The sequence below is a fragment of the Engystomops pustulosus genome, chromosome 2 (genome assembly GCF_040894005.1).
Source record: "Engystomops pustulosus chromosome 2, aEngPut4.maternal, whole genome shotgun sequence".
Taxonomy (NCBI): Eukaryota; Metazoa; Chordata; class Amphibia; order Anura; family Leptodactylidae; genus Engystomops; species Engystomops pustulosus.
Genome location: NC_092412.1, coordinates 250,204,175 through 250,228,472, shown reverse-complemented (window position 1 = coordinate 250,228,472; position 24,298 = coordinate 250,204,175). Strand labels below are relative to the sequence as shown.

The window sequence follows — 24,298 nt, the reverse complement described above, 5'->3', positions numbered from 1 at the left end:
AGGATCAGACTACACAGGGATTGTTTGTAGTCTGTGACCATGGAGATGATCTTATTTACACTCTGGCCTTGTAAATAAAAGCATTTCATAATTTTTTATCTTTTTTTAATTTTAAATGCTCTGAAAATAGTCACCAGTGAAGCTGAATTTATCCTTTAAAAGGAAATGTACCGTTTGGTTTTATGCATTGTGAACCAAACATACCTTGAGAATGCTGTAGCGACACTGATGCAGGAACATATCTTGTTTAATCCCTGATCCGAGTGGTTTGGCACGAAAAACAATTATAAAATTCAGTGCTTACAGGCTGCCGTACATAAACACATTACATGGAGCTTCCTGGCCTGTCCAGACAGCACTAATCAACCTGAGCTGGATGACTCATACACAGCAGCTGGTGCAGTGATTGATTACTTCTGCCTGTCAAGGACAACACAGTGATTACATCATTCTCGGCTTATGTTGGGCAGGACAAGGCTGGAGCGGTGCATAATTAGGGTAAGAGGAGAAGCACCGGGGCAGCCACAGGAGCAACAGAGTCAATTGATTTTTGAAAAAAAAACACTCACCTTAGGGATTAAACAAGATATGTTTCTGCATCAGTGTAGCTACAGCATTCTCAATGTATGTTTGCTTCATAATGCATCAAATCAAATGTGAGGTTTCCTTTAAGTACGGTATATGCAACTTTATTTTCTTTACAGGTAGTAACATAAAACCTGTCTGCCTGCCAAATGCTGGGATGCCATGGACAGACACACAGCCCTGCTGGATCTCAGGATGGGGGTATACATACCAAGGAGGTAAGGAGAAATGTTTATGTTAGGCAAAAAATAGTGAGTGCAGCCCTGGGGTATAATACTGGATGTAACTCAGGATCAGTACAGGATAAGTAATGTCATGTATGTACACAGTGACTGCACCAGTAGCAGAATAGTGAGTGCAGCTCTGGGGTATAATACAGGATGTAATTCAGGATCAGTACAGGATAAGTAATGTCATGTATGTACACAGTGACTGCACCAGCAGCAGAATAGTGAGTGCAGCTCTGGAGTATAATACAGGATGTAACTCAGGATCAGTACAGGATAAGTAATGTCATGTATGTACACAGTGACTGCACCAGCAGCAGAATAGTGAGTGCAGCTCTGGAGTATAATACAGGATGTAACTCAGGATCAGTACAGGATAAGTAATGTCATGTATGTAGACAGTGACTGCACCAGCAGCAGAATAGTGAGTGCAGCTCTGGGGTATAATACAGGATGTAACTCAGGATCAGTACAGGATAAGTAATGTCATGTATGTACACAGTGACTGCACCACCAGCAGAATAGTGAGTGCAGCTCTGGGGTATAATACAGGATGTAACTCAGGATCAGTACAGGATAAGTAATGTCATGTATATACACAGTGACTGCACCAGCAGCAGAATAGTGAGTGCAGCTCTGGAGTATAATACAGGATGTAACTCAGGATCAGTACAGGATAAGTAATGTCATGTATGTACACAGTGACTGCACCAGCAGCAGAATAGTGAGTGCAGCTCTGGGGTATAATACAGGATGTAACTCAGGATCAGTACAGGATAAGTAATGTCATGTATGTACACAGTGACTGCACCAGCAGCAGAATAGTGAGTGCAGCTCTGGGGTATAATACAGGATGTAACTCAGGATCAGTACAGGATAAGTAATGTCATGTATGTACACAGTGACTGCACCAGCAGCAGAATAGTGAGTGCAGCTCTGGAGTATAATACAGGATAAGTAATGTACAATACACATAATACTGCCTCTCTTCTCTGATATCTTGTATCTATTGTGTATTTTCCCCTTAGGCTCCACCTCTAATACCCTGATGGCGGCATCCGTCCCTCTAATCACCTCTTCTGTGTGCAATGCTCCTTCTGTTTACAATGGGGTCATCACCTCCAACATGATCTGCGCTGGATTCCTCTCTGGAGGAGTTGATTCTTGTCAGGTAAGATTTGGTAGGGGGCCTAAGATGGCGGGGGTGGGGTGGGTGTCTCAGTTTTTGGGGTCTGCTTTGCAGCTGTGAACAGAAAGCGCCAGGAGACTTTTGTATTATTAGTTCTCTGTTTCTTCTTACCTACAAATTTTATGTAGGCAAAAAAAGATAACAGACATGAGACTGCAGCATCAGACTACACAGGGTTTATATGTAGTCTGCCACCATGGTTACAGACTACATAGATACATTGTGTTGTCTGATGCTGCAGTCTAATTTCTATGTAGTCTGTAACTATGGTGACAGACAACATATAAACCCTGTGTAGTCTGGTCCTGTAGTCATACTCCAGCCCCCAATATTTAGTGGTTATACAATTTCATCACATTTTATGCGCAGTACACAGCTCCTCTGCAGAGTTATGAAAAAAGAAGAACAACAGGATTAGAATACACAGGGTTTGCATGGGAGCTGTATACACAAAACGGTGGGAGCTTTTTTATGCTATGAAGAATTAGGTGACGGTGGTAAAGTTTTATTATTTCTCAACCTGACTACAGGAGTGTTTACTTGTAGTCTGTTACCGTGGAGATGCATAGGTCTGCGAGGTTGCTGTGTACACTAAACAGTAAGAGATTGAAAATCTGATGGGAAGAGGTCGGACTGTTTGTACCACGTTGCCACAATCCCAGTGGTCAGACAATCAGATTGTTACCCTCTATCTTGTGTGGATAGTGGATAAAAATCCAACATAAACGTGATATTAATCCATAAAAAAACTACAACTCCCAGCATGCTATGGCCACTGGCTGATCTATACAGCAGTATTAGCTGAATACTGATAGCTCCCCCTAGTGTTGCCTCTGAAGAAAAAGAAACTATGAAATGAATCACAACAGAATTTAGATCCTGAACCAGAACAGTCAGAACTTTATTATGATAAAGCCCAATTGGGTGGGGTCCATACTGAGCTTCCTATGGGGGCTCATGATGATTACGGACCCCTCTATTCTTGTATAATTTCTTCTGTGTCTCCCCAGGGTGACAGCGGTGGACCTCTCGTCACTAAGACAAAGGACCTGTGGTGGCTTGTGGGGGACACGAGTTGGGGCAACGGCTGTGCACAGAGGAATAAGCCGGGAGTCTACGGGAACGTCACGGTGTTCTTGGAGTGGATCTACCACCATATGCAGGTTTGGGTCATGTCCTGTGTCCTGACAGCTCCACATCCAGTCTCAGGTTGTATCTGGTATTGCAGCTCATTAGAGTGAAGGGGGTCGATCTGTGATACCAGACACAACCTATGTGTAGGTGTAGTCCAAAAATAATGGGCTAATAACCTATATGGAAACGTTGTGGTAGTTATTTTTTTTATTTTACCAAAAAATTATTTTAAATACAAAAAATACAAAAAAATGTATTATTTATAATTGTGGGTGGATGCGAGGCATATCCTGACAGTGTTGGGCTCTGTGCTCTCTGCATTTAATGCTCAACAGCTCCTCCCAGTTGCTCTCTGAAAAAGCAACGTGTCTGGTTGATTACTAAAGGGATATAGGATCTGCTGATTAATTTAGTGCACAAAGCACAGAGCACAGCAGTGTGAGGACACGCCCCCATGACACTAAATTATAAACACAAATTTCACTGTCCTGCTGCTACTAACAACATACACAGATGTATGGTTACACATCTCTCCGGGGACAATACATAACACTGGCTACAGAAAGCACAAAGCACAGCAGTGTGAGGACACGCCCCCATGGCACTAGAATATAAAGACACATTTCACAGTCCTGCTGCTACTAACAACGTACACAGCTGTATGGTTACACATCTCTCCTGGGGCAATACATAACACTGGCTGCAGAAAGCACAGAGCACAGCAGTGTGTGGACACGCCCCCATGACACTAAAATATAAAGACACATTTCACAGTCCTGCTGCTACTAACAAGATACACATATGTATGGTTACACTTCTCTCCAGGGACAATAAATAACACTGGCTACAGAAAGCACAGAGCACAGCAGTGTGAGGACACTCCCCCCGTACAATCCTGGAGCATAAAACTAAATTTCACAGTCCAGCTGCTACTAACAACATTCACAGAGGTCTGACTACCCATTTCTCCACAACTACCACTTAACACTGATTGCAGTTTGAGTGGTGAAAATTTCTGCAGCAAAAATCTTCCACTAGGGGGCGCAGAATGAATACAAATGTACACAGCAAGTAGCTTGCACCCCTAGGAGCAGAGCTGTGCCATAAAAATCTGACAAATATGATATTTGAGATCGGGGGAGGGGGGGGGGGGTTCCGAATTCTCGGCAATCGCCAGAATGGAGCCTTAACTGCAGCACCAGGTCCAGCCACTAGTGTTCAGAACACAGAGGATGAGTAATGTTGGGGGAAGAGGGGGATGCGGCTGCAGCTACCAGCTTGAGTAGTCTTAATATGGTCAGTGGGGAGATGGGTGTATAATGTGGGGGAACTTACCTAAACTTCCACTTACCTTTGCTTACCTTTCCCTTGCAGATGTACACATGACACAATGTAACGAGGACTTCTTCCTGATTATTCCTATATCTGCTGCCATGTTGGGGGCTCGGGATGTGCGGCGCCTTTTATATACATATTACGGGTATCAGTGCGGAATTCTACGAAAAAAGACGCCGCCCTACGGCTTTGTATGAAGACGCATGGGCGCCATCCAGTGGCCGCTCTGTAGATTTTCCTTCGCCCTGTTGTAAATACTTTGTACAGTCTTGTAATGTTTTCCTCCACGTGCCACGTGTGACTGTGGGCATCATGTGTGTCGTGCATTGACTCTATGTGATGTCATCAGGGAATATTTAACTTTTTTTTTTTAAAAACATTGTTTAAAGACAAAAAGATTCACTTATGGATTCACATGTCTGCACACGAATCCGGGTAAAGTCGCCATTTAAACTTTTGCACAATTGTTATCCATCCTGTGTTGTAACTAAACTTGAGAGAAGAGCATTGGGGACATATCCCGACACTGCTGTGTTCTTAGTTCTCTGCACCGAGTAGCGTCATTGTGCCGCCCCTATGTTTAATAAACATAGCAGGTTGGTTAAATACCATAGTGGCCTCTAAGAGCAGAGGAATGGGCTGTGGAGTTGCTCAATGCAGAGAGCAAAGGGCACAGAGCACAGCAGTGTGAGGAGTGAACTTCAGTGAGCTTCAGTGCACATGGAGAAGCTACAATCCTGGAAAATTAATCCATATAATCACAGTCCTGCTGCTACTAACGACATACACAGAAGTCTGATCACACATCTATTCAGGGACCATACCTAACACTGGCTGCAGAGAGCACAGCAGTGTGAGGACACAACCCAATTGCACATCAAGAAATTGCACTCCTTAGATATAAATCTATATTTTACAAACAACATATACAAAGATATGATGACACATCTCTCCAGGGGCAATACATTACACTGGCTGCAGAGAGCACAGAGCACAGCAGTGTGAGGATACATAACATTGGCTGCAGTCTGTATGTTCTCACCTGCTGACAGGTTCTCTTTAAAGATCTGCTCATTAGCCTGACTGCTGGACAGACAGGTGATAGGTGAGTCTATGTCATGCTTATACACAGGGTCCTGCATGTGGAGACCCTACAATACATGCCTGGACCCAAGTACCCCATATACCCCATATACCCCATAGACCTCCATATACCCCATAGACCCCATATGCCATAGAATATAACAGGTAATTCTAGGATATTCTCCTTTAGGACCCAACATGCCCAAGGATCCAGGGGCAGTAATAGCCGTAGTAAGATAATTGATGGGGTATGAACACTATTTAACATAGGGGTCATAGGGGCACATTCTAATTCTACCTCAGAGCTGCATTCACAATTCTGCTGGTCGTTTGGGAAACCATCAACAAGACTTCCCTCTCCGTACACAGTAGAGTTCCCCTGGAACGGCTGATTTGTGCAGGGTTGGAGTATTGGACCCTATACTGATCGGCTAGTCTGAGGATAGGTCTTCTGTATCAAAAATGAGCTCCATCCCATAAACAAGACCCATAAAACTTAGAATTGTTGAAAGCTCTCTGATCTGCTCTGTCTCTTCTTACCCCATCACTTTAGCCTCATGGTGGCTGCATTCTTAGACCCAAATAGAGGCTGGTTCTGAGCCATAACTTCTGTATTACTTTTCTGATAGAGACATCGGTTTGTTTTTTGCAGGACGAGCTTTAGTTTATTCCGTTGACATTTGAAATACATACAACTTTTGGAACCCTTTGTATTTCATTTTTTTATTTCAAATTTTTCACATCATTTTTTAAGTTTTTTTGAGTTTTTAAGTTTGAGTATGGATATATGAATGTGGTGAAGAATATTAAAAATGTTCTTTTTAACTCTATATAGTTCTTACAAGATAAAATATTATAAATGCACTCCTTTTTTTAAATAAGTGTTTAATATTTTAAGATTTTTTTTTTTAAATAAGATTTTTTCTACATTTTGTTTTAGACTGTTTTAGTCTCACTGGCATATACACTTGTATTGCAGTGTAGCATGCATGTCAGCGCGGTGCTGGCAGCTCAGCTCTATTAAATAATAATAAATGATAATATTACCGTATATACTCGAGTATAAGCCGACCCAAGTATAAGCCGAGGCCCCTAATTTTACCACAAAAACCTGGTAAAACCTATATTTTTTTTACTCGAGTTTGGGTTTTCAGCAGATTTTTTGTGCAGAAAAACTAGGCTTATACTCGAGTATATATGGTATTTTTTCTAGTTATAATAAAACAGGGAGGACCTGCAATACCACAAACAACCTGTAAACAAGTGTGGTGCTATTTCTTAAAAAAAAAAATGTATGATCTCATACAACCCTTAAAACCTGTGGGATTGTGGGAATTAATTTTTACTAGGGGGCTCATGTGACGCACCATTTGACTCCCCATAATGACACCATTAGAGAATCAACCTTGATAGGTCTCATAGTGACAGGTTCCCTTTAAATATACAGTCTGCACTGGAGTATATAGATTGTATTAAAGGAGTTCTCCAGAATTAATAAAAATTTTTTTCACCAAACAGCGCCACCACCTACATCCATGTCCATTTGCGGTATTGCAGCTCTTCCACAATTTACTAAATACCCTTAATACCACCTGAAGACTATGAACAAGGGTGGGGCTGAAATTTTTGGCACATTTTATGCCAAGGTTGAGCTGCACCCACAACACTAAATCTGCCTCCTCATGTCCATACCCTCTGTTGCTTCTCAGGGAAATCCGTGGCTGTCTCCAAAATGTTGTATTTATTTTTTAATGTGTAGATATATAGAGGCAATGTCACTGGCTAGCACTGTAATGGATATGTTTTACTTGCAATACCTTGTCTGACCATGTGGTGTGCTGTTACAAGGATAGGGAAACGAGTTACATTGAATACAAAGCTCTATCATTGATACTTGGGTTTTTCAATTCTGTGCAGCGCCGCCCAGTGGTCAAGAAATATATTTATGTCAAATGTTATATATCTTGTTAGAGAGGACCTGTCACCCATAAAAAGGCACTAGGAGCTGCTTACTCAAGTAGAGCTCCTAGCGCTTCCCCATTTTTAGCAGTGATAAACTGCTAGCTTTATCGGAACCCTCCGATAACGCTAGCAGACACTGCGTCGCAGTACAATAGGAACGTCAGACCGTGCTCAAAGCTTTAGTACCTTAATAAGCAGCTCCTAGTGCCTTTTTTTATGGGCGACAGGTCCTCTTTAAATTAGATTGCAGAGCTTAGAGCACAGCAGTGTGGGGACATGCCCACAATGCACTTGGTGAAGCTCCAATCCTGGAATATAAGTCCATATTTTACAGTCCTGCTGCTACTAACAGCTTACAAAATTAGGCGTGATTAGGCATCTATTCAGGGACAATTCCTAACACTGGCTGTGGAGAGCACAGCAGCGCAAGGACACACTTACAGTGCACTTTGTGAAGCTCATATCCTGGAATATAAATCCATGTATCACAGACCTGCTGCTACTAACAACATACACATATTTTTAGGGACAATAGCTAACACTGGCTGTAAAGAGCACAGCACCGCGAGGACAAGTCCTCGATGTACTTGGAGATTCTACAATCCTGGAATATAAATCCATATTTCACAGTCCTGCTGCTACTAAATACATACACAAATGTGTGATTACACATCTCTCTAGGGACAATACCTAACACTGGTTGTAGAGAGCACAGCAGTGTGAGGACACATCCCCAGTGTACATGGAGATGCTACAATCCTGGTATATAAATCCATATTTCACAGTCCTGCTGCTACAAACAACATACACAAAGGTCTGATTACACATCTATTCAGGGACAATTCCTAACACTGGCTGTAAAGAGCACAGCACCGCAAGGACAACTCTCCAATGCACTTAGAGATTCTACAGTCCTGGATTATAAATCCATATTTCACAGTCCTGCTGCTACTAAATACATACACAAATGTGACATTACACATCTCTCTAGGGACAATACCCAACACTGTAGAGAGCACAGCAGTCTGTGGAAACACCCCAGTGTACATGGGGATGCTACAATCCTGGAATATAAATCCATATTTCACAGTACTGCTGCTACTAGCAACATAGGTATGAGCGTACATCTCAGAAACAATACATCAAAATTACTCCCCGTAGTCTGTTTCCATGGCGATCGTTATACACAGCAGTGTATAGAATGTTTGTTTTTAATAAAGAGCATTGAAAACCTTCTTTATTTCTCACATACTATTGAAGATGCCTTGTAGCAATAAACAAAGAGCCCGTACCCCATACAATGGAGGAGCATGGGAATTTGTGGGACTGATCACCATCTGTAGGGGCCTCACGGGGTTAATTCTAATACTTTATACAACATTTCTGCCAAATGTATCCTTTTGCTTTGTACATTTTCTGTTCATAAAAAGAATATGTGTAATAATAATAACTTTTTGTGTGAATAAAAATAAAATAAAATCCTATTGAAATACAATATTTTCTATTTCCATAGTATCATATTTTATACGGTTGAAAAAAGACACAAGTCCGACCAAGGAAGGGAAGGGATTGGATGAGGAAAGGATTTAGGGGAAACAATCCTATATAACATAACCATCAATGTTATTTGGGTGTAAAAAGGCATCTAGACCCTTCGTGAAGCTCTCTGCTGTCCCTGCTGTGACCAGCGCCTGAGCTCGGCTATTCCACAGATTGACAGTTCTCATAGTAAAAAAGCCATGTCACCTCTGGTGATCAAACCTTGTTTTCTCCAGCCGGAGACAGTGCCCCCTTGTCTTTTGATTTGGAACAACTTTTTTTCAAAGACATATCTGGGTTTAGGGGCGGTTTGCATCTGTGACCCCTATGGCTACACCACTGGTCCTCAGCTTTACATCCCCTACATAGAGACAGGTTCAATGTTCATTGTCAATCATAGATAATCATAATGTGATGTGGGCCAGAGCAGGGATATCCCGCGCATGCGCACACTCCCTATAGCCTGTGCCAGGCCAAACCTCCCATCACTGACAGCTTTTTTGGCCTGCATTAGGCTGAGTCCACACTGTAGACATCACCCGTACCTACCAACCAGGGGTGTAACTAGGGGAGACCGAGCCCCATAGCAGATTATCTTATGGGGCCTCCCCTTCCCCTTAAAAAAAAAATATACATATTTGTATACACACATTTATACATTCATATATACACACACATTTATATACACGCACATACCATATACACAAAGTATGTATACCTCCATACATTTATACACACATACACTTAAAACACATATACACACGTACTGCATATACATACCTATAGCATATACAAACTCCACAAACAGTCAGCTTGCCTGGACACCGCAAGTTATCCACTAGAATCATCCGAGCAGGGATCATCCCAGGTTGTAGGCACAAACGTAGAAGTCCAAACAGTTTCAAATGATCCAGCAACATATGTCATATACACACCATAAACATACTTATACACTCATACACATACATACAGCAAATACACACCATAAACACACATACACATTTATACACACACACATATATGTATGTATATACTCGCTGTGAGGCCACAGATATGATTTAATGCACCCCAGTAGCTGCTGACCACATGGGGGGGGGGGGGTTGGTAGAGGTGAGAGATTCCTGATGTCCCTTCTTCTTCCCTGACCTTTCTTATGTGAGCTCCCGGCTTCACTGTGTACTGTGTAAGATGTGCCCTGTTATATACACCTAATGCTGTACAATGTGCTGCATAATATGTATATAATGGTGCAAAATTTCCATTATTTTAGTGTGACAGGTTGGTTGGCCGGGCCCCCTGACACTGCAGGGCCCATGAAAGCTGTTACCCCTGTAGTTATCCCCTGCTACGAACTGTGCTGGAATGAGCGGGATGGTCTCTGAATTCCGAGTGTTATCCACTGTAAGGTATTACCCCAGATGAAGCTTTGAACCGCACAAAGTCTTAAAATATCTACCTCAACAGGGGAAGGTTTCGGCCACAATAGGGGCGGGACTAAAGAATGTCATGGGTGATAGAGGGTGGGACTGAATACACACTGAGCATAATAGGGTTAGGGGCTCCTTTATTGAGAAAATGAACACACATAAAAATATCAGCCTCCAACACCAAGTGCAGATAAATAAAGAACATATAGTAAAAAACAAGTCCCCACAATGATGAGGGAACACATTGGGGGTCATTTACTAAGGGCACGATTCGCGTTTTCCCGACGTGTTACCCGAATATTTCCGATTTGCGCCGATTATACCTGAATTGCCCCAGGATTGTGGCGCACGCGATCGGATTGTGGCGCATCGGCGCCGGCATGCGCGCGACGGAAATCGGGGGGCGTGGCCGAACGAAAACCCGACGTATTCGGAAAAACCGCCGCATTTAAAAACCGAAAAAGTGTCGCTTGGGAAGCGCTTACCTTCACCTGGTCCGAGGTGGTGCATTCCGGCGCGATGAGATGACTTTCAGCGCAGCAGCGCCACCTGGTGGACGGCGGAGGAACTACCTTCATAAATCCCGGCCGGACCCGAATCCAGAGCAGAGAACGCGCCGCTGGATCGCGAATGGGCCGGGTAAGTAAATCTGCACCATTGTAGCTATTAGATAGAAATACATACATCTAGTACAATACAAGTGTATGTCTAACATTACAGGAGATTGTAATAAATATACATGAGGAGGGGGTCCGGGAGCCCCCAGTACTGGTTCTGTTAGACAAATAAGTAACCTCTGGATCAGGAGGGAGGATGATCAGCACGGATACTTGGCCAGTCTCTGCTGAGCCGCACACAGACGCTTGATCTGATCCTTTAAGTTTTGCCGCTCCCTCGCCAGGTCGTTCTTTTCCACTAGTAACACGTTCAGGCTCTCCCTGTCCTGGGGCAGAAGAAGCATTTGGGCCTTCAGCTGGTCCGCAAACTCATGGAGCATGTAGTGCAGGATGATCAGCGGGATCTGGTTCGACAGACGGGCGGTTGTGTTCTAAGGTGAAAGGTCAGAGAGGAAGATGAATGTATATGTCATATGTATGTAAGGAACAAAGGCAGTATTATAGTAGTTATATTCTTGTACATAGGGGGCAGTATTATAGTAGTTATATTCTTGTACATAGGGAGCAGTATTATAGTAGTTATATTCCTGTACATAGGGGGCAGTATTATAGTAGTTATATTCCTGTACATAGGGAGCAGTATTATAGTAGTTATATTCTTGTACATGGGGGCAGTATTATAGTAGTTATATTCTTGTACATAGGGGGCAGTATTATAGTAGTTATATTCTTGTACATAGGGGGCAGTATTATAGTAGTTATATTCCTGTACATAGGGGGCAGTATTATAGTAGTTATATTACTGTACATAGGGGGCAGTATTATAGTAGTTATATTCCTGTACATAGGGGGCAGTGTTATAGTAGTTATATTCCTGTACATAGGGGGCAGTATTATAGTAGTTATATTCTTGTACATAGGGGGCAGTATTATAGTAGTTATATTCTTGTACATGGGGGCAGTATTATAGTAGTTATATTCTTGTACATAGGGGGCAGTATTATAGTAGTTATATTCCTGTACATAGGGGGCAGTATTATAGTAGTTATATTCCTGTACATAGGGGGCAGTATTATAGTAGTTATATTCTTGTACATAGGTGGCGTTATTATAGTAGTTATATTCTTGTACATAGGGAGCAGTATTATAGTAGTTATATTCTTGTACATAGGGGGCAGTATTATAGTAGTTATATTCCTGTACATAGGGGGCAGTATTATAGTAGTTATATTCTTGTACATAGGGGGCAGTATTATAGTAGTTATATTCTTGTACATAGGGGCAGTATTATAGTAGTTATATTCCTGTACATAGGGGGCAGTATTATAGTAGTTATATTCTTGTACATAGGGGGCAGTATTATAGTAGTTATATTCTTGTACATGGGGGCAGTATTGTAGTAGTTATATTCTTGTACATAGGGGGCAGTATTATTGTAGTTATATTCTTGTACATAGGGGGCAGTATTATAGTAGTTATATTCCTGTACATAGGGAGCAGAATTATAGTAGTTATATTCTTGTACATGGGGGCAGTATTATAGTAGTTATATTCTTGTACATAGGGGGCAGTATTATAGTAGTTATATTCTTGTACATAGGGGGCAGTATTATAGTAGTTATATTCTTGTACATGGGGGCAGTATTATAGTAGTTATATTCTTGTACATAGGGGGCAGTATTTTAGTAGTTATATTCTTGAACATAGGGAGCAGTATTATAGTAGTTATATTCTTGTACATAGGGGGCAGTATTATAGTAGTTATATTCCTGTACATAGGGGGCAGTATTATAGTAGTTATATTCTTGTACATAGGGGGCAGTATTATAGTAGTTATATTCTTGTACATAGGGGCAGTATTATAGTAGTTATATTCCTGTACATAGGGGGCAGTATTATAGTAGTTATATTCTTGTACATAGGGGGCAGTATTATAGTAGTTATATTCTTGTACATGGGGGCAGTATTGTAGTAGTTATATTCTTGTACATAGGGGGCAGTATTATTGTAGTTATATTCTTGTACATAGGGGGCAGTATTATAGTAGTTATATTCCTGTACATAGGGGGCAGTATTATAGTAGTTATATTCTTGTACATGGGGGCAGTATTATAGTAGTTATATTCCTGTACATAGGGGGCAGTATTATAGTAGTTATATTCCTGTACATAGGGGGCAGTATTATAGTAGTTATATTCTTGTACATAGGGGGCAGTATTATTGTAGTTATATTCTTGTACATAGGGAGCAGTAGTATAGTAGTTATATTCCTGTACATAGGGGGTAGTATTATAGTAGTTATATTCCTGTACATAGGGAGCAGTATTATAGTAGTTATATTCTTGTACATAGGGGGTAGTATTATAGTAGTTATATTCTTGTACATAGGGGGCAGTATTATAGTAGTTATATTCCTGTACATAGGGGGCAGTATTATAGTAGTTATATTCTTGTATATACGGGGCAGTATTATAGTAGTTATATTCTTGTACATAGGGGCCAGTATTATAGTAGTTATATTCTTGTACATAGGGGGCAGTATTATAGTAGTTATATTCTTGTACATATGAGGCAGTATTATAGTAGTTATATTCTTGTACATAGGAGGCAGTATTATAGTAGTTATATTCCTGTACATAGGGGGCAGTATTATAGAAGTTATATTCTTGTACATAGGGGGCAGTATTATAGTAGTTATATTCTTGTACATAGGGGGCAGTATTATAGTAGTTATATTCTTGTACATAGGGGGCAGTATTATAGTAGTTATATTCTTGTACATAGGGGGCAGTATTATAGTAGTTATATTATTGTACATAGGGGGCAGTATTATAGTAGTTATATTCTTGTACATAGGGAGCAGTAGTATAGTAGTTATATTCCTGTACATAGGGGGCAGTATTATAGTAGTTATATTCTTGTACATAGGGCAGTATTATAGTAGTTATATTCTTGTATATACGGGGAAGTATTATAGTAGTTATATTCTTGTACATAGGGGGCAGTATTATAGTAGTTATATTCTTGTACATAAGGGGCAGTATTATAGTTGTTATATTCCTTTACATAGGGGGCAGTATTATAGTAGTTATATTCTTGTACATAGGGGGCAGTATTATAGTAGTTATATTCCTGTACATAGGGGGCAGTATTATAGTAGTTATATTCTTGTACATAGGGAGCAGTAGTATAGTAGTTATATTCCTGTACATAGGGGGCAGTATTATAGTAGTTATATTCTTGTATATACAGGGCAGTATTATAGCAGTTATATTCTTGTACATAGGGGCAGTATTATAGTAGTTATATTCTTGTACATAGGGGGCAGTATTATAGTAGTTATATTCTTGTATATACGGGGCAGTATTATAGTAGTTATATTCTTGTACATAGGGGCCATTCTTATAGTAGTTATATTCTTGTACATAAGGGGCAGTATTATAGTAGTTATTTTCTTGTACATAGGGGGCAGTATTATAGTAGTTATATTCCTGTATATAGGGGGCAGTATTATAGTAGTTATATTATTGTACATAGGGGGCAGTATTATAGTAGTTATATTCTTGTACATAGGGAGCAGTAGTATAGTAGTTATATTCCTGTACATAGGGGGCAGTATTATAGTAGTTATATTCTTGTACAAAGAGGACAGTATTATAGTAGTTATATTCTTGTACATAGGGGGCAGTATTATAGTAGTTATATTCTTGTACATAGGGGGCAGTATTATAGTAGTTATATTCTTGTACATAAGGGGCAGTATTATAGTGGTTATATTCCTTTACATAGGGGGCAGTATTATAGTAGTTATATTCTTGTACATAGGGGGCAGTATTATAGTAGTTATATTCTTGTACATAGGGGGCAGTATTATAGTAGTTATATTCTTGTACATAGGGGCAGTATTATAGTAGTTTTATTCTTGTACATAGGGGGCAGTATTATAGTGGGTATTATCTTGTACATTGGGGTTAGAATTGTGTTTGCACATGATAAGAGTCTGACCTTGAAATACGCCTGGATGTGAAGGGTCATCTCCTCTACAGACATTTGCATCTGGGTTGGCATATACATGCTTTTACAATTAATATTTGGTGCCTCATCACGGATGTCCTTCAGAGAGCCACCATACAGCGCGTCCTGGCAGTATATGATCTGTTCCATCTTGAATTGTGTGCGGATCGCTTTTTCCGCATCCTTTTGTTGCTCACTGCAGATCTCTTCTAGCTTTCCCTTGAGGAAAATGCGGAAGAGAGATTAAAGCAACTGTGCAGGAGCCCCCTATGGGTGGGTAGGTGTAAGATGGGTTATATAAAAATCCATTATTCACCTCTAGTGGTCCCCCACTGCTTCTGAAAGGACAGGGAGGGCAGAAGCAGGTCAGTAATATCATATTAGGTACTGTACACCCCAAAACATGCCCAATCCTTTACCTCTTGCTTGTTATTGGGGATGGGGGGTATTGATGTATCTGCAAACACCAGAGACGTCTAGCATAGAATTAAAGGAAATCCGGCATCAGTTTTGACCATAATAATCTGCAGTCAGTGTTATGTATTGTCCCTGGAGAGTGTGTAGTAAGTAGCAGCAGGACTGTGAAAAGTAAGGTTATAAAGCGGGTCTGCAGCTCTTCTTCCAGCCTGAAGAACTTTCTGCTTTGTGCAATGAACTGTTTCACTGCTCCTGCCCCTCTGCAGAGTGACTGCCTTCAGTATCCAACCAGAATCCTGCTACATCTCTTCCTCCTAGAAGAGGGGAGGGGCCATGGAGCAGCAGAGAGCAGAAAGCTCTTCAGGCAGAGCTGGGTTATAACTTCATTTTCACAGTCCTGCTGCAACTAACAACTTACACAAAGCTATAATTACACAGCTCTCCATGGCTAAACATGCTAAACACTGCTGATCGATCCCCTTTAACCCAAATTCAGAAAATATGCATTTTGGGGTGAGCCTGATGGAAAAAGGGGAAAGAAAAGAGATTGGTTTGGTAGAAAAACAAAACATATACTCCCCTCCAGAGGGCACCCTGGACCCAGTGGGAACTCTCAAATTTTTGTTTTGTGCAGGTGACGCAGGACTTTATCACTGGCTTCATCAGTCAAGTGCTATTCATTGAGACATGACCCCTGAGGCCGGGGATTGGCTAGTCCATCGTGTCCACCAATGTTGGAGTTGCCCGGTCCATCTTTAGACTGGACCCTTATCTATCCACAGCTGCCTTCACAGCCGTGTCTTAGTCCACCATATCCCCCGTATTGGTGTTGGATAGAAGTAGAAATTTGGGCTACTGAAGTCGGCTCCTTATACCAAAGAGCTTGTACATACGGAGGTCAGGAAGGTCATATGGAGCCCTAGTAATTACTGGATGTGACTGCTCGGAGGCCGATCTGCTATGGCCGTCAGATTAGAGCGCCCTCTAGGTGCGAGTGGAAAGGACTTTTTGTGGCCCCTTTTAATTTCCATTGCAAAGTTCCCTGCAAATAAAAAATCCCGGTCTTACCTTTGCACTTCTGTAGAGATTGGGATAATTGTAGAAGAACCTCCACGCTGCATTATTGAGAGATGCTCTGACCAGTTCTAAACATAAAGATCTATAAGTTAGAATTTTATAGCTAATGGTTTTACTATGCAATGTGCTACCCGTGCAGATACACAGGGGTCTTATGGGTAATTCCAGTGTTGGCTCCAGGTTTCTGTAGGCCCCTGGGTGACAGAGCCTCAGTGGGCCCCTTTGTGGTGAACTCATGTGGCGGCATTAAATATTCAGAAACTAAAACAGTCTCCTGTTCCCTAAAATATTCCCCAACGTATCATATCTAACAGCCCCCTCAGTGTCGGACTGGCCCACCAGAGTCCCAGAGGATCCTCCGGTGGGCCCTGGCTCAACCCAATACTGAACCCCAGATGTGCATCAGAAAACAACACAATTTGGAGACTGCTAGAGTATATGTCCTGGGGGATAATGAAGAGTGGGCCCCAAAATTTATTTTCCCTGGTGGGTCTAAGGAAACCCAGTCCGACACTGAGCCCCCTCATGGTCATTTTATATACAGCCCCCCTCGCCCCCTATGGATTCCTTATGTGGGCCCCTCAGCAGTTCTGGGCCTCAGCACTTGCCCAGATATGCCCAGTTCTGGCGCCGGCCCTGGATAATATGTCCCAAGGCCCAGTCCATACTGCTGCCATAAGATACAGGTGGATTGTATTCTGGATAATGGGGGCAATTATATGACTTACACTTTGGGTGTGAAACTAAAAATCTCAGCATTGCCTACAGACAATGAATAAGGAGGACAACCTTGTATGACGGGTATCCCTCAAACTGGGGGAAATGTTTTAAAATGACTTTTTTGGCCATCTGCTGAGGATTTCGAAGTATCCTCACAATGGAGGACATAAAGGGAACCTGTCAGGGCAATTATTGACACTAAACCACCCACAGGTCCTTGTGGACCTAGTGGTTTAGTGTCCTGAATCGCCCTGTATGATTTTTGAAGTGTTCGCCAAAAATAAAAACAAACTTTATACACCCCGGGCTCACTACTCAAGCACCGAAAATACAGCGCATGCGCGGTTAAGACAAAATGTTATCTGGGCTTCACCGCGAGACGAGGCGCCAGTGAGGGATCTTGAGAGTTCTATGTGAGTATAAAAGTTTATTTTTTGGGTTTTTCCCACCTTGTAAAGGTTGATTTCGGACACTAAAACATAGGTGAATAAGGACGTGTAGTTGGTCTAGGGTCCTAACAATCGACCTAACAAGTCTGCTTTAAATGTATTCAACTGAGTGCTCTTAAAGGGGGCACGTTGGGGCAGATTTACTTACCCGGTCCATTCGCGATCCAGCGGTGCGTTCTCTGTGGTGGATTCGGGTCTTCTGGCGATTCACTTTTTTTTTTAAATGCGGCGGTTTTTCCGAATTCGTTGGGTTTGTGTTCGGCCACGCCCCCCGATTTCCGTCACGTGCATGCCGGCGAAAATGCGCCACAATCCGATCGCGTGCACCAAAAACCCGGGGCAATTCAGAAAAAATCGCTGCTAATCGGAAATATTCGGGTAACACGTCGGGAAAACGCGAATCGGGCCCTTAGTAAATGACCCCCCATTGTCTTGTATGGCTCCGCCCTCTGAAATCGGAAAGTAGACAGTGATTGGCTGTCTGATGCCGATGTTCTCCTGTGTAACCTAACTGTCCTTATATAGACCGGTACATCACTGAGGACCTCCCAGAGTGAACGCTCAGCATAGGCCGGGGGTGGATGCCACACAGTGATATCCGTCCTCCATGGGATCTTATGGCCTCTACTGAACGTATATTTGACTTTGTAGCAGGAAGGAGGATGATATAGAGCAACATGCTGCATTTTTCCATCCAATGTTTCCTACTTAAATGGATTTAAATGGATGCATTCACAGCGCATGCGCCAGGACATTTCCAGATGTATTCACAGAACGTATCCAAAATCTGAGAAGTGAATGGAACCTAAAGTGTTCTCCCTGGTGGAGATGACACAATGCTGCCCCCTACAGTCTTCCGTAACACACACATCTGTTTAGGTCACTTCCCTGAGACAAAATCACTCCCCTGTTCACCCGCTGCAGTCATCATCATCAGATATAATCTTTGCGATGTTCCTACCTGTGATCTCGTAGAGCTTGGTTATAGACGGCTCCTCGAACGTCTGGATTTGATTTTTTGCAATATTTTCGAATGTTTTGTAATTGACGAATCCTACAAGTTCCCGGCCGCGATGTTTGTTCTCATAAACTGCAACGTCCGATCTCAATTCCTTTGGGACTGAAAAGTAAAAGATTGGTTATTGCATTTTGAGAGCGGTCGTCCACTTTCTGCAAGTGATAGATATCATTTGTGTAATGAGAAGTTTCATCATTTTCCAATATACTTTCTGTATCAATTCCTCACTGTTTTCTAGATCTCTGCTTGCTGTCATTCTATAGGAAGCTTCATTGCTTACTTCCTGTGGATAAACACCAGTCCCTGGTCATGTGATGCAACACGGGTGCACATCTCGTCATATCCCTGGTCATGTGATGTCACACGGGTGCACATCTCGTCATATCCCTGATCATGTGATGTCACACGGGTGTACATCTCGTCATATCCCTGGTCATGTGATGTCACACAGGTGCACGGCTCATTATATCTCTGGTCATGTGATGTCACACAGGTGCACGGCTAATTATATCCCTGGTCATGTGATGTCAAACAGGTGCACGGCTAATTATATCCCTGGTCATGTGATGTCACACAGGTGCACGGCTCGTTATATCCCTGGTCATGTGATGTCACACAGGTGCACGGCTCGTTATATCCCTGGTCATGTGATGTCACACGGGTGCACATCTTGTCATATCCCTGGTCACTTGATGTCACACAGGTGCACGGCTCATTATATCCCTGGTCATGTGATGTCACACAGGTGCACAGCTCGTTATATTCCTGGTCATGTGATGTCACACAGGAGCACATCTCGTCATATCCCTGGTCATTTGATGTCACACTGGTGTACGGCTCGTTATATCCCTGGTCATGTGATGTCACACAGGTGCATGGCTCGTTATATCCCTGGTCATGTGATGTCACACAGGTGCAAGGCTCGTTTTATCACAGATAGTAATCAGAGCTTTGTGTTATAATTATAACAAGCCGTGCACCTGTGTGACATCACATGAGCAGGGATACTTTGTTTTGCTTACTGTTATGATATAGGAAAATTTTTATATGGGAAATATTGTTTTTGGACAGCAAAGAGCAAACCCCTATGTCACCAGATTTTACTCCATCAAAACTCCGGCTATGATATGTCCTTTCTTCAATTCCATCTTCATGTGAAAATGGGCAGAGATGAGTCAAGTTTAGATCCTGCGGGGAAGAGTCACTTTAGAAGCCCCTATGTTCTGTTCTATAGCACCTAGGAACATGCTGCTGGCGTCATATTAAAGATAAGAATCTCATCTTACACCATTTTGGCTCTGTGAACTGCAGAACCAGAGATGAAAGAATTTAGTTGAAAATGTGAACTGCTGAATCTTGCCAGTTGTCTTTAAGCTACTTGTATCTCAGGTTCTATAGATTACAGAACCACAAACCAGATGAGTTCTGAGAACTTGACAGGGGCATCTGGAATTACTCTTCTCTTGCAGCCTCTAAAGATGACTCATCTCAGGGAAAATATGACTCTTCTCTGCTCATTGTCACTTTGAAGGACTTTGAAGGAGATTTTTCTTTATAGGTTAAGTGTTGAGATTTTGGTTATTAGAGGGACATTTCATCCCCTACCTAAAGGGGGGGCGGGGGAGGGTAATGGTGTAAAATCTGGTGCTTTTTGTTGCAATTGTGCTAAGTAGTATGGCCACACGTTACATTTCTCAGCTGACTGCTTCATTGTTGTTTCCCACTGATAAAACTTTTTCCGGATGCTGGTGAAAAGTTTCAGATTCCTCTCTAGGACCTCTTCTTCTCCTTGTGTGATTTCGGTGATTCCATCAATAAAATGTCTGATTCTCTGTCGATGCAATAAAAAAAAAATTTAAGTTGAGTTACGGAAAACGCAGATCAGCAACGACAATGGGAGGCGGAGCCCAGACCGGACTTACGTCTACGAGAAATAATCTCCTCTCCGACTCCCCCTCCGGGACGCCAAGACCGATGGACTTCACCCTCTTCTCCGCCTCCTGGAGTTTGGTTTTGATTTGGTTCTCCAGGGTCGGGATGGTTCTCTAAAATATAACAAAGGGAAAGAAGTATAACACAAACTCCCCGCAACATCCTCTGGGGGAACGTTGTAAACTTTGACTTACGGAAATATGTTCCACAAGTTCGTTAGTCAGTTTTTCGGCCAGTAAGGAAATGGTGGCGCGTCCCTCGTCTAGAAGAACCCTAGAAAATACAATAAGGAATGAAAATCCAACTACAGGCGGTCCCCTACTTAAGGACACCCGACTTACAGACGACCCCTAATTAAAGACGGACCCCGTCTGCTCACTGCGACCTCTGGTCAATTTTTTTGTTTGGATCTACAATTATAAAATATGCAGTTTCGACTTACATACAAATTCAACTTAAGAACAAACCTATGGACCTTACGTAAGCCGGGGACTGCCTGTATATAAATTCTATCTGTAACAAAAAAGCAAACAAAAAGCTCTAGGAAATTGTAAAGGATAAGTCTATATGTGTCCCAGGTAATCAGCCAATCGACTCCCAGCACCAGCCCCTCCTCTTAAAGGGAAGCGGTTACCACATTGAACCCTCAGTTATGAGGAAAGATTAAAACAACTAAATTTATTTAGTCTGGAAAAGAGACGACTACGAGGGGACATGATTAATTTATATAAATATATGAATGGTCCATACAAAAAATATGGTGGTCAAAAGACGAGGGGGCACTGTCTCCGTCTGGAGAAAACAAGGTTTAATCACCAGAGGCGACAGGGCTTTTTTACTATGAGAACTGTCAATCTGTGGAATAGCTGAGCTCAGGCGCTGGTCACAGCAGGGACAGCAGAGAGCTTCAAGAAGGGTCTAGATGCCTTTTTACACCTAAATAACATTGATGGTTATGTTATATAGAATTGTTTCCCCTAAATCCCTTCCTCATCCAATCCCTACCCTTCCTCGGTTGAACTTGATGGACAAGTGTCTTTTTTCAACCATGTAAACTATGACTATAATAACCCCATTAACCTCTCAGCCCCCTCAGGTCGGGTATGAAATGTCCTTTCTAGAATTTACAACTTTGTTGTTAAATCTCAACCGTTTACCTTTGAAAAAAATACCCTGAGAGAAGAGTCATATTTGACTTAAATGAGTCAAGTTTAGAGGCTGCAGGGGAAGTGTCCGTTCAGACGCCGCTCTCTACAGTTCTATGGTATCTAGAAAAATGCTGCTGGTGTCATGTTAAAGATAAGAATCTCATCTCGTAGATCAGATCAAACCAAGTTTGATCATAAAGTTAAGAACATAGTTAGAGATACAAGTTACAATTACAGCCTTTTGTTTGTCTGTATCCCTGTAGCTCACAGAAACAGAAGCCTGGTGCAATCTAAAAGATGAAAAGCTTATGTTTAATATGGGACCAGCATTGTGTTTCTGGGTGCTATAGAAACAAACAAGGGAGGATGTTTGAACTGACACTACCCCTACAGCCTCTCAACTTGACCCATCTCAGGCAAATATGACTCTTCTCTGCTCATTGCCACCTGACCGTGGACACATTTTTGATAGGTAAATCGGTGAGATTCCACATGAAAGAGGAAATTCTAGAAAGAAAATTTCATACCCTACCCAAGGGACTGGTTTGTCCCCTAGGAATCCTCATTCATCATTACAAAAAATAATATTATTGTATTTTACCCAAAATGTTCATGGTTCTCGAAGAAATCCTTCTCGTTCTGTAGGGCGGCCTCCAGGGAGATGTTGTTATGGATCTCGCTCTGCCCGCGGCACTTGACTATCATGTAGCCCTTCTTCAGGGTGTACACCAGATTACGGACAACACTGACAACCTCGAGCTCAGATCCTTTGTCGACTAAATCTGGTTTAGTCAGGATCCCTGTGGAGGAAGTGACAGTAGATTATATAACATCTACATGATTACAACCCAGTATTATAGGTGTGTGTACATTATTGGACGGGTGAGTTACAGGGCAAAAGTTTACTTTAGGGTCTCCAGGCACTTTTTCCTTTCCCATCAGTACCTTTCAGCCATTCCAATCACCCAATGAGGCAGAACTAGTAGTCAGATTTATTGCCATGGTGTAAAAGATATATATTTCATAAAATCTATAATCTATGTGTATTTTGAAAACAGCATATAATTTTTTAACAAGACAGCTTAGGTATAGCAGTTCAAATCTATGCAATGTAGATGCATATATAACGGCAGCCAAGATACAGCAGCTCAGCTCTATGCAATGTAAATTCATATATAACGGCAGCTAAGATACAACAGCTCAACTCTATGCAATGTATATGACTATATAACAGCAGCTAAGATACAAAAGCTCAGCTCTATGTAATGTATATGACTGTATCAAGGCAGCTAAGATACAGCAGCTCAGCTCTGTGCGATGTATATGACTATATAACAGCAGCTAAGATAAAGCAGCTCCACTCCATGCAATGTATACGACTTTATATCGGCAGCTAAGGAACAGCAGCTCAGCTCTATGTAATGTGTATGACTATATAACGGCAGCTAAGATATAACAGCTGAGCTCTATGCAATGTATATGACTGTATCATGGCAGCTAAGATACAGCAGCTCAACTCTATGCAATGTATATGACTATATAACAGCAGCTAAGATACAACAGCTGAGCTCTATGCAATGTATATGACTATATAACAGCAGCTACGATACAGCAGCTCAGCTCTATGCAATGTATATGACTATATAACAGCAGCTAAGAAGCCATAGCTCAGCTCTAGGCAATGTGTAGGACTATAGTGGATGTGGATGCATATATAATGGCAGCTAAGATGCAACAGCTCATCTCTATGCAATTTATATGACTATATACCAGCAGCTACAATACAGCAGCTCTATGCAATGTATATGACTATATAACGGCAACTAAGATGCAACAGCTCAGCTCTATGCAATGTATATGACTATAGAATGACAGCTAGGATACAGCAGTTCAGCTCTATGCAATTTATATGACAATATAATGGCATCTAAGATGCAACAGCTCAGCTCTAGGCAATGTGTAGGACTGTATAACAGCAGCTAAGATACAACAGCTCAGCTCTATGCAATGCATATGACTATATAATAGCAGCTAGAATACAGCAGTTCAGCTCTATGCAATGTATACGACTATATAACGACAGCTAAGATACAGCAGCTCAGCTCTATGTAATGTATATGAATATATAATGGTAGATAAGATGCAACAGCTCAGCTCTAGGCAATGTGTAGGACCATGTAACAGCAGCTAAGATACAACAGCTCAGCTCTATGTAATATATATGACTATATAAAGGAAGCTAAAATATAGCAGCTCAGCTCTATGCAATGTATATGACTGTATAACAGTAGCTATGATACAACAGCTCAACTCTATGCAATGCATATGACTATATAATGGCAGCTAATGTAGAGCAGCTCGGCTCTATGGAATGTATATGGCTATATAAAGTAGCTAAGATACAGCAGCTTAGCTTTATACAATG

At 41.8% G+C, this 24,298-nt stretch overlaps 2 protein-coding genes across 6 annotated transcripts in view; one reads left to right on the top strand and one right to left on the bottom strand.

Moving 5' to 3' along the window:
- The window catches only part of TMPRSS2 (transmembrane serine protease 2), a 65,116-nt gene extending 56,132 nt beyond the window's left edge, over positions 1-8,984 (top strand). For all 4 annotated transcript variants that reach the window (XM_072138815.1, XM_072138814.1, XM_072138816.1 and 1 more), the window contains 4 exons: positions 705-803; positions 1,841-1,983; positions 3,012-3,164; positions 4,510-8,984. In XM_072138815.1, coding sequence (XP_071994916.1) covers positions 705-803; positions 1,841-1,983; positions 3,012-3,164; positions 4,510-4,521 — 407 coding nt within the window. In that variant the 3' untranslated portion in view covers positions 4,522-8,984. The remainder of the gene's footprint in view (positions 1-704; positions 804-1,840; positions 1,984-3,011; positions 3,165-4,509) is intronic.
- Positions 8,985-10,601: 1,617 nt separating this feature from the next.
- LOC140119600 (interferon-induced GTP-binding protein Mx2-like) overlaps positions 10,602-24,298 on the bottom strand; it is an 87,949-nt gene continuing 74,252 nt past the window's right edge. For both annotated transcript variants that reach the window (XM_072138811.1, XM_072138812.1), the window contains exons 9-16: positions 22,475-22,673; positions 20,920-20,998; positions 20,716-20,838; positions 20,483-20,624; positions 18,737-18,895; positions 16,598-16,674; positions 15,104-15,331; positions 10,602-11,529 (exon numbers count right to left, since the gene is read on the bottom strand). In XM_072138811.1, the coding sequence (XP_071994912.1) occupies positions 11,299-11,529; positions 15,104-15,331; positions 16,598-16,674; positions 18,737-18,895; positions 20,483-20,624; positions 20,716-20,838; positions 20,920-20,998; positions 22,475-22,673 (1,238 nt within the window). In that variant the 3' untranslated portion in view covers positions 10,602-11,298. The remainder of the gene's footprint in view (positions 11,530-15,103; positions 15,332-16,597; positions 16,675-18,736; positions 18,896-20,482; positions 20,625-20,715; positions 20,839-20,919; positions 20,999-22,474; positions 22,674-24,298) is intronic.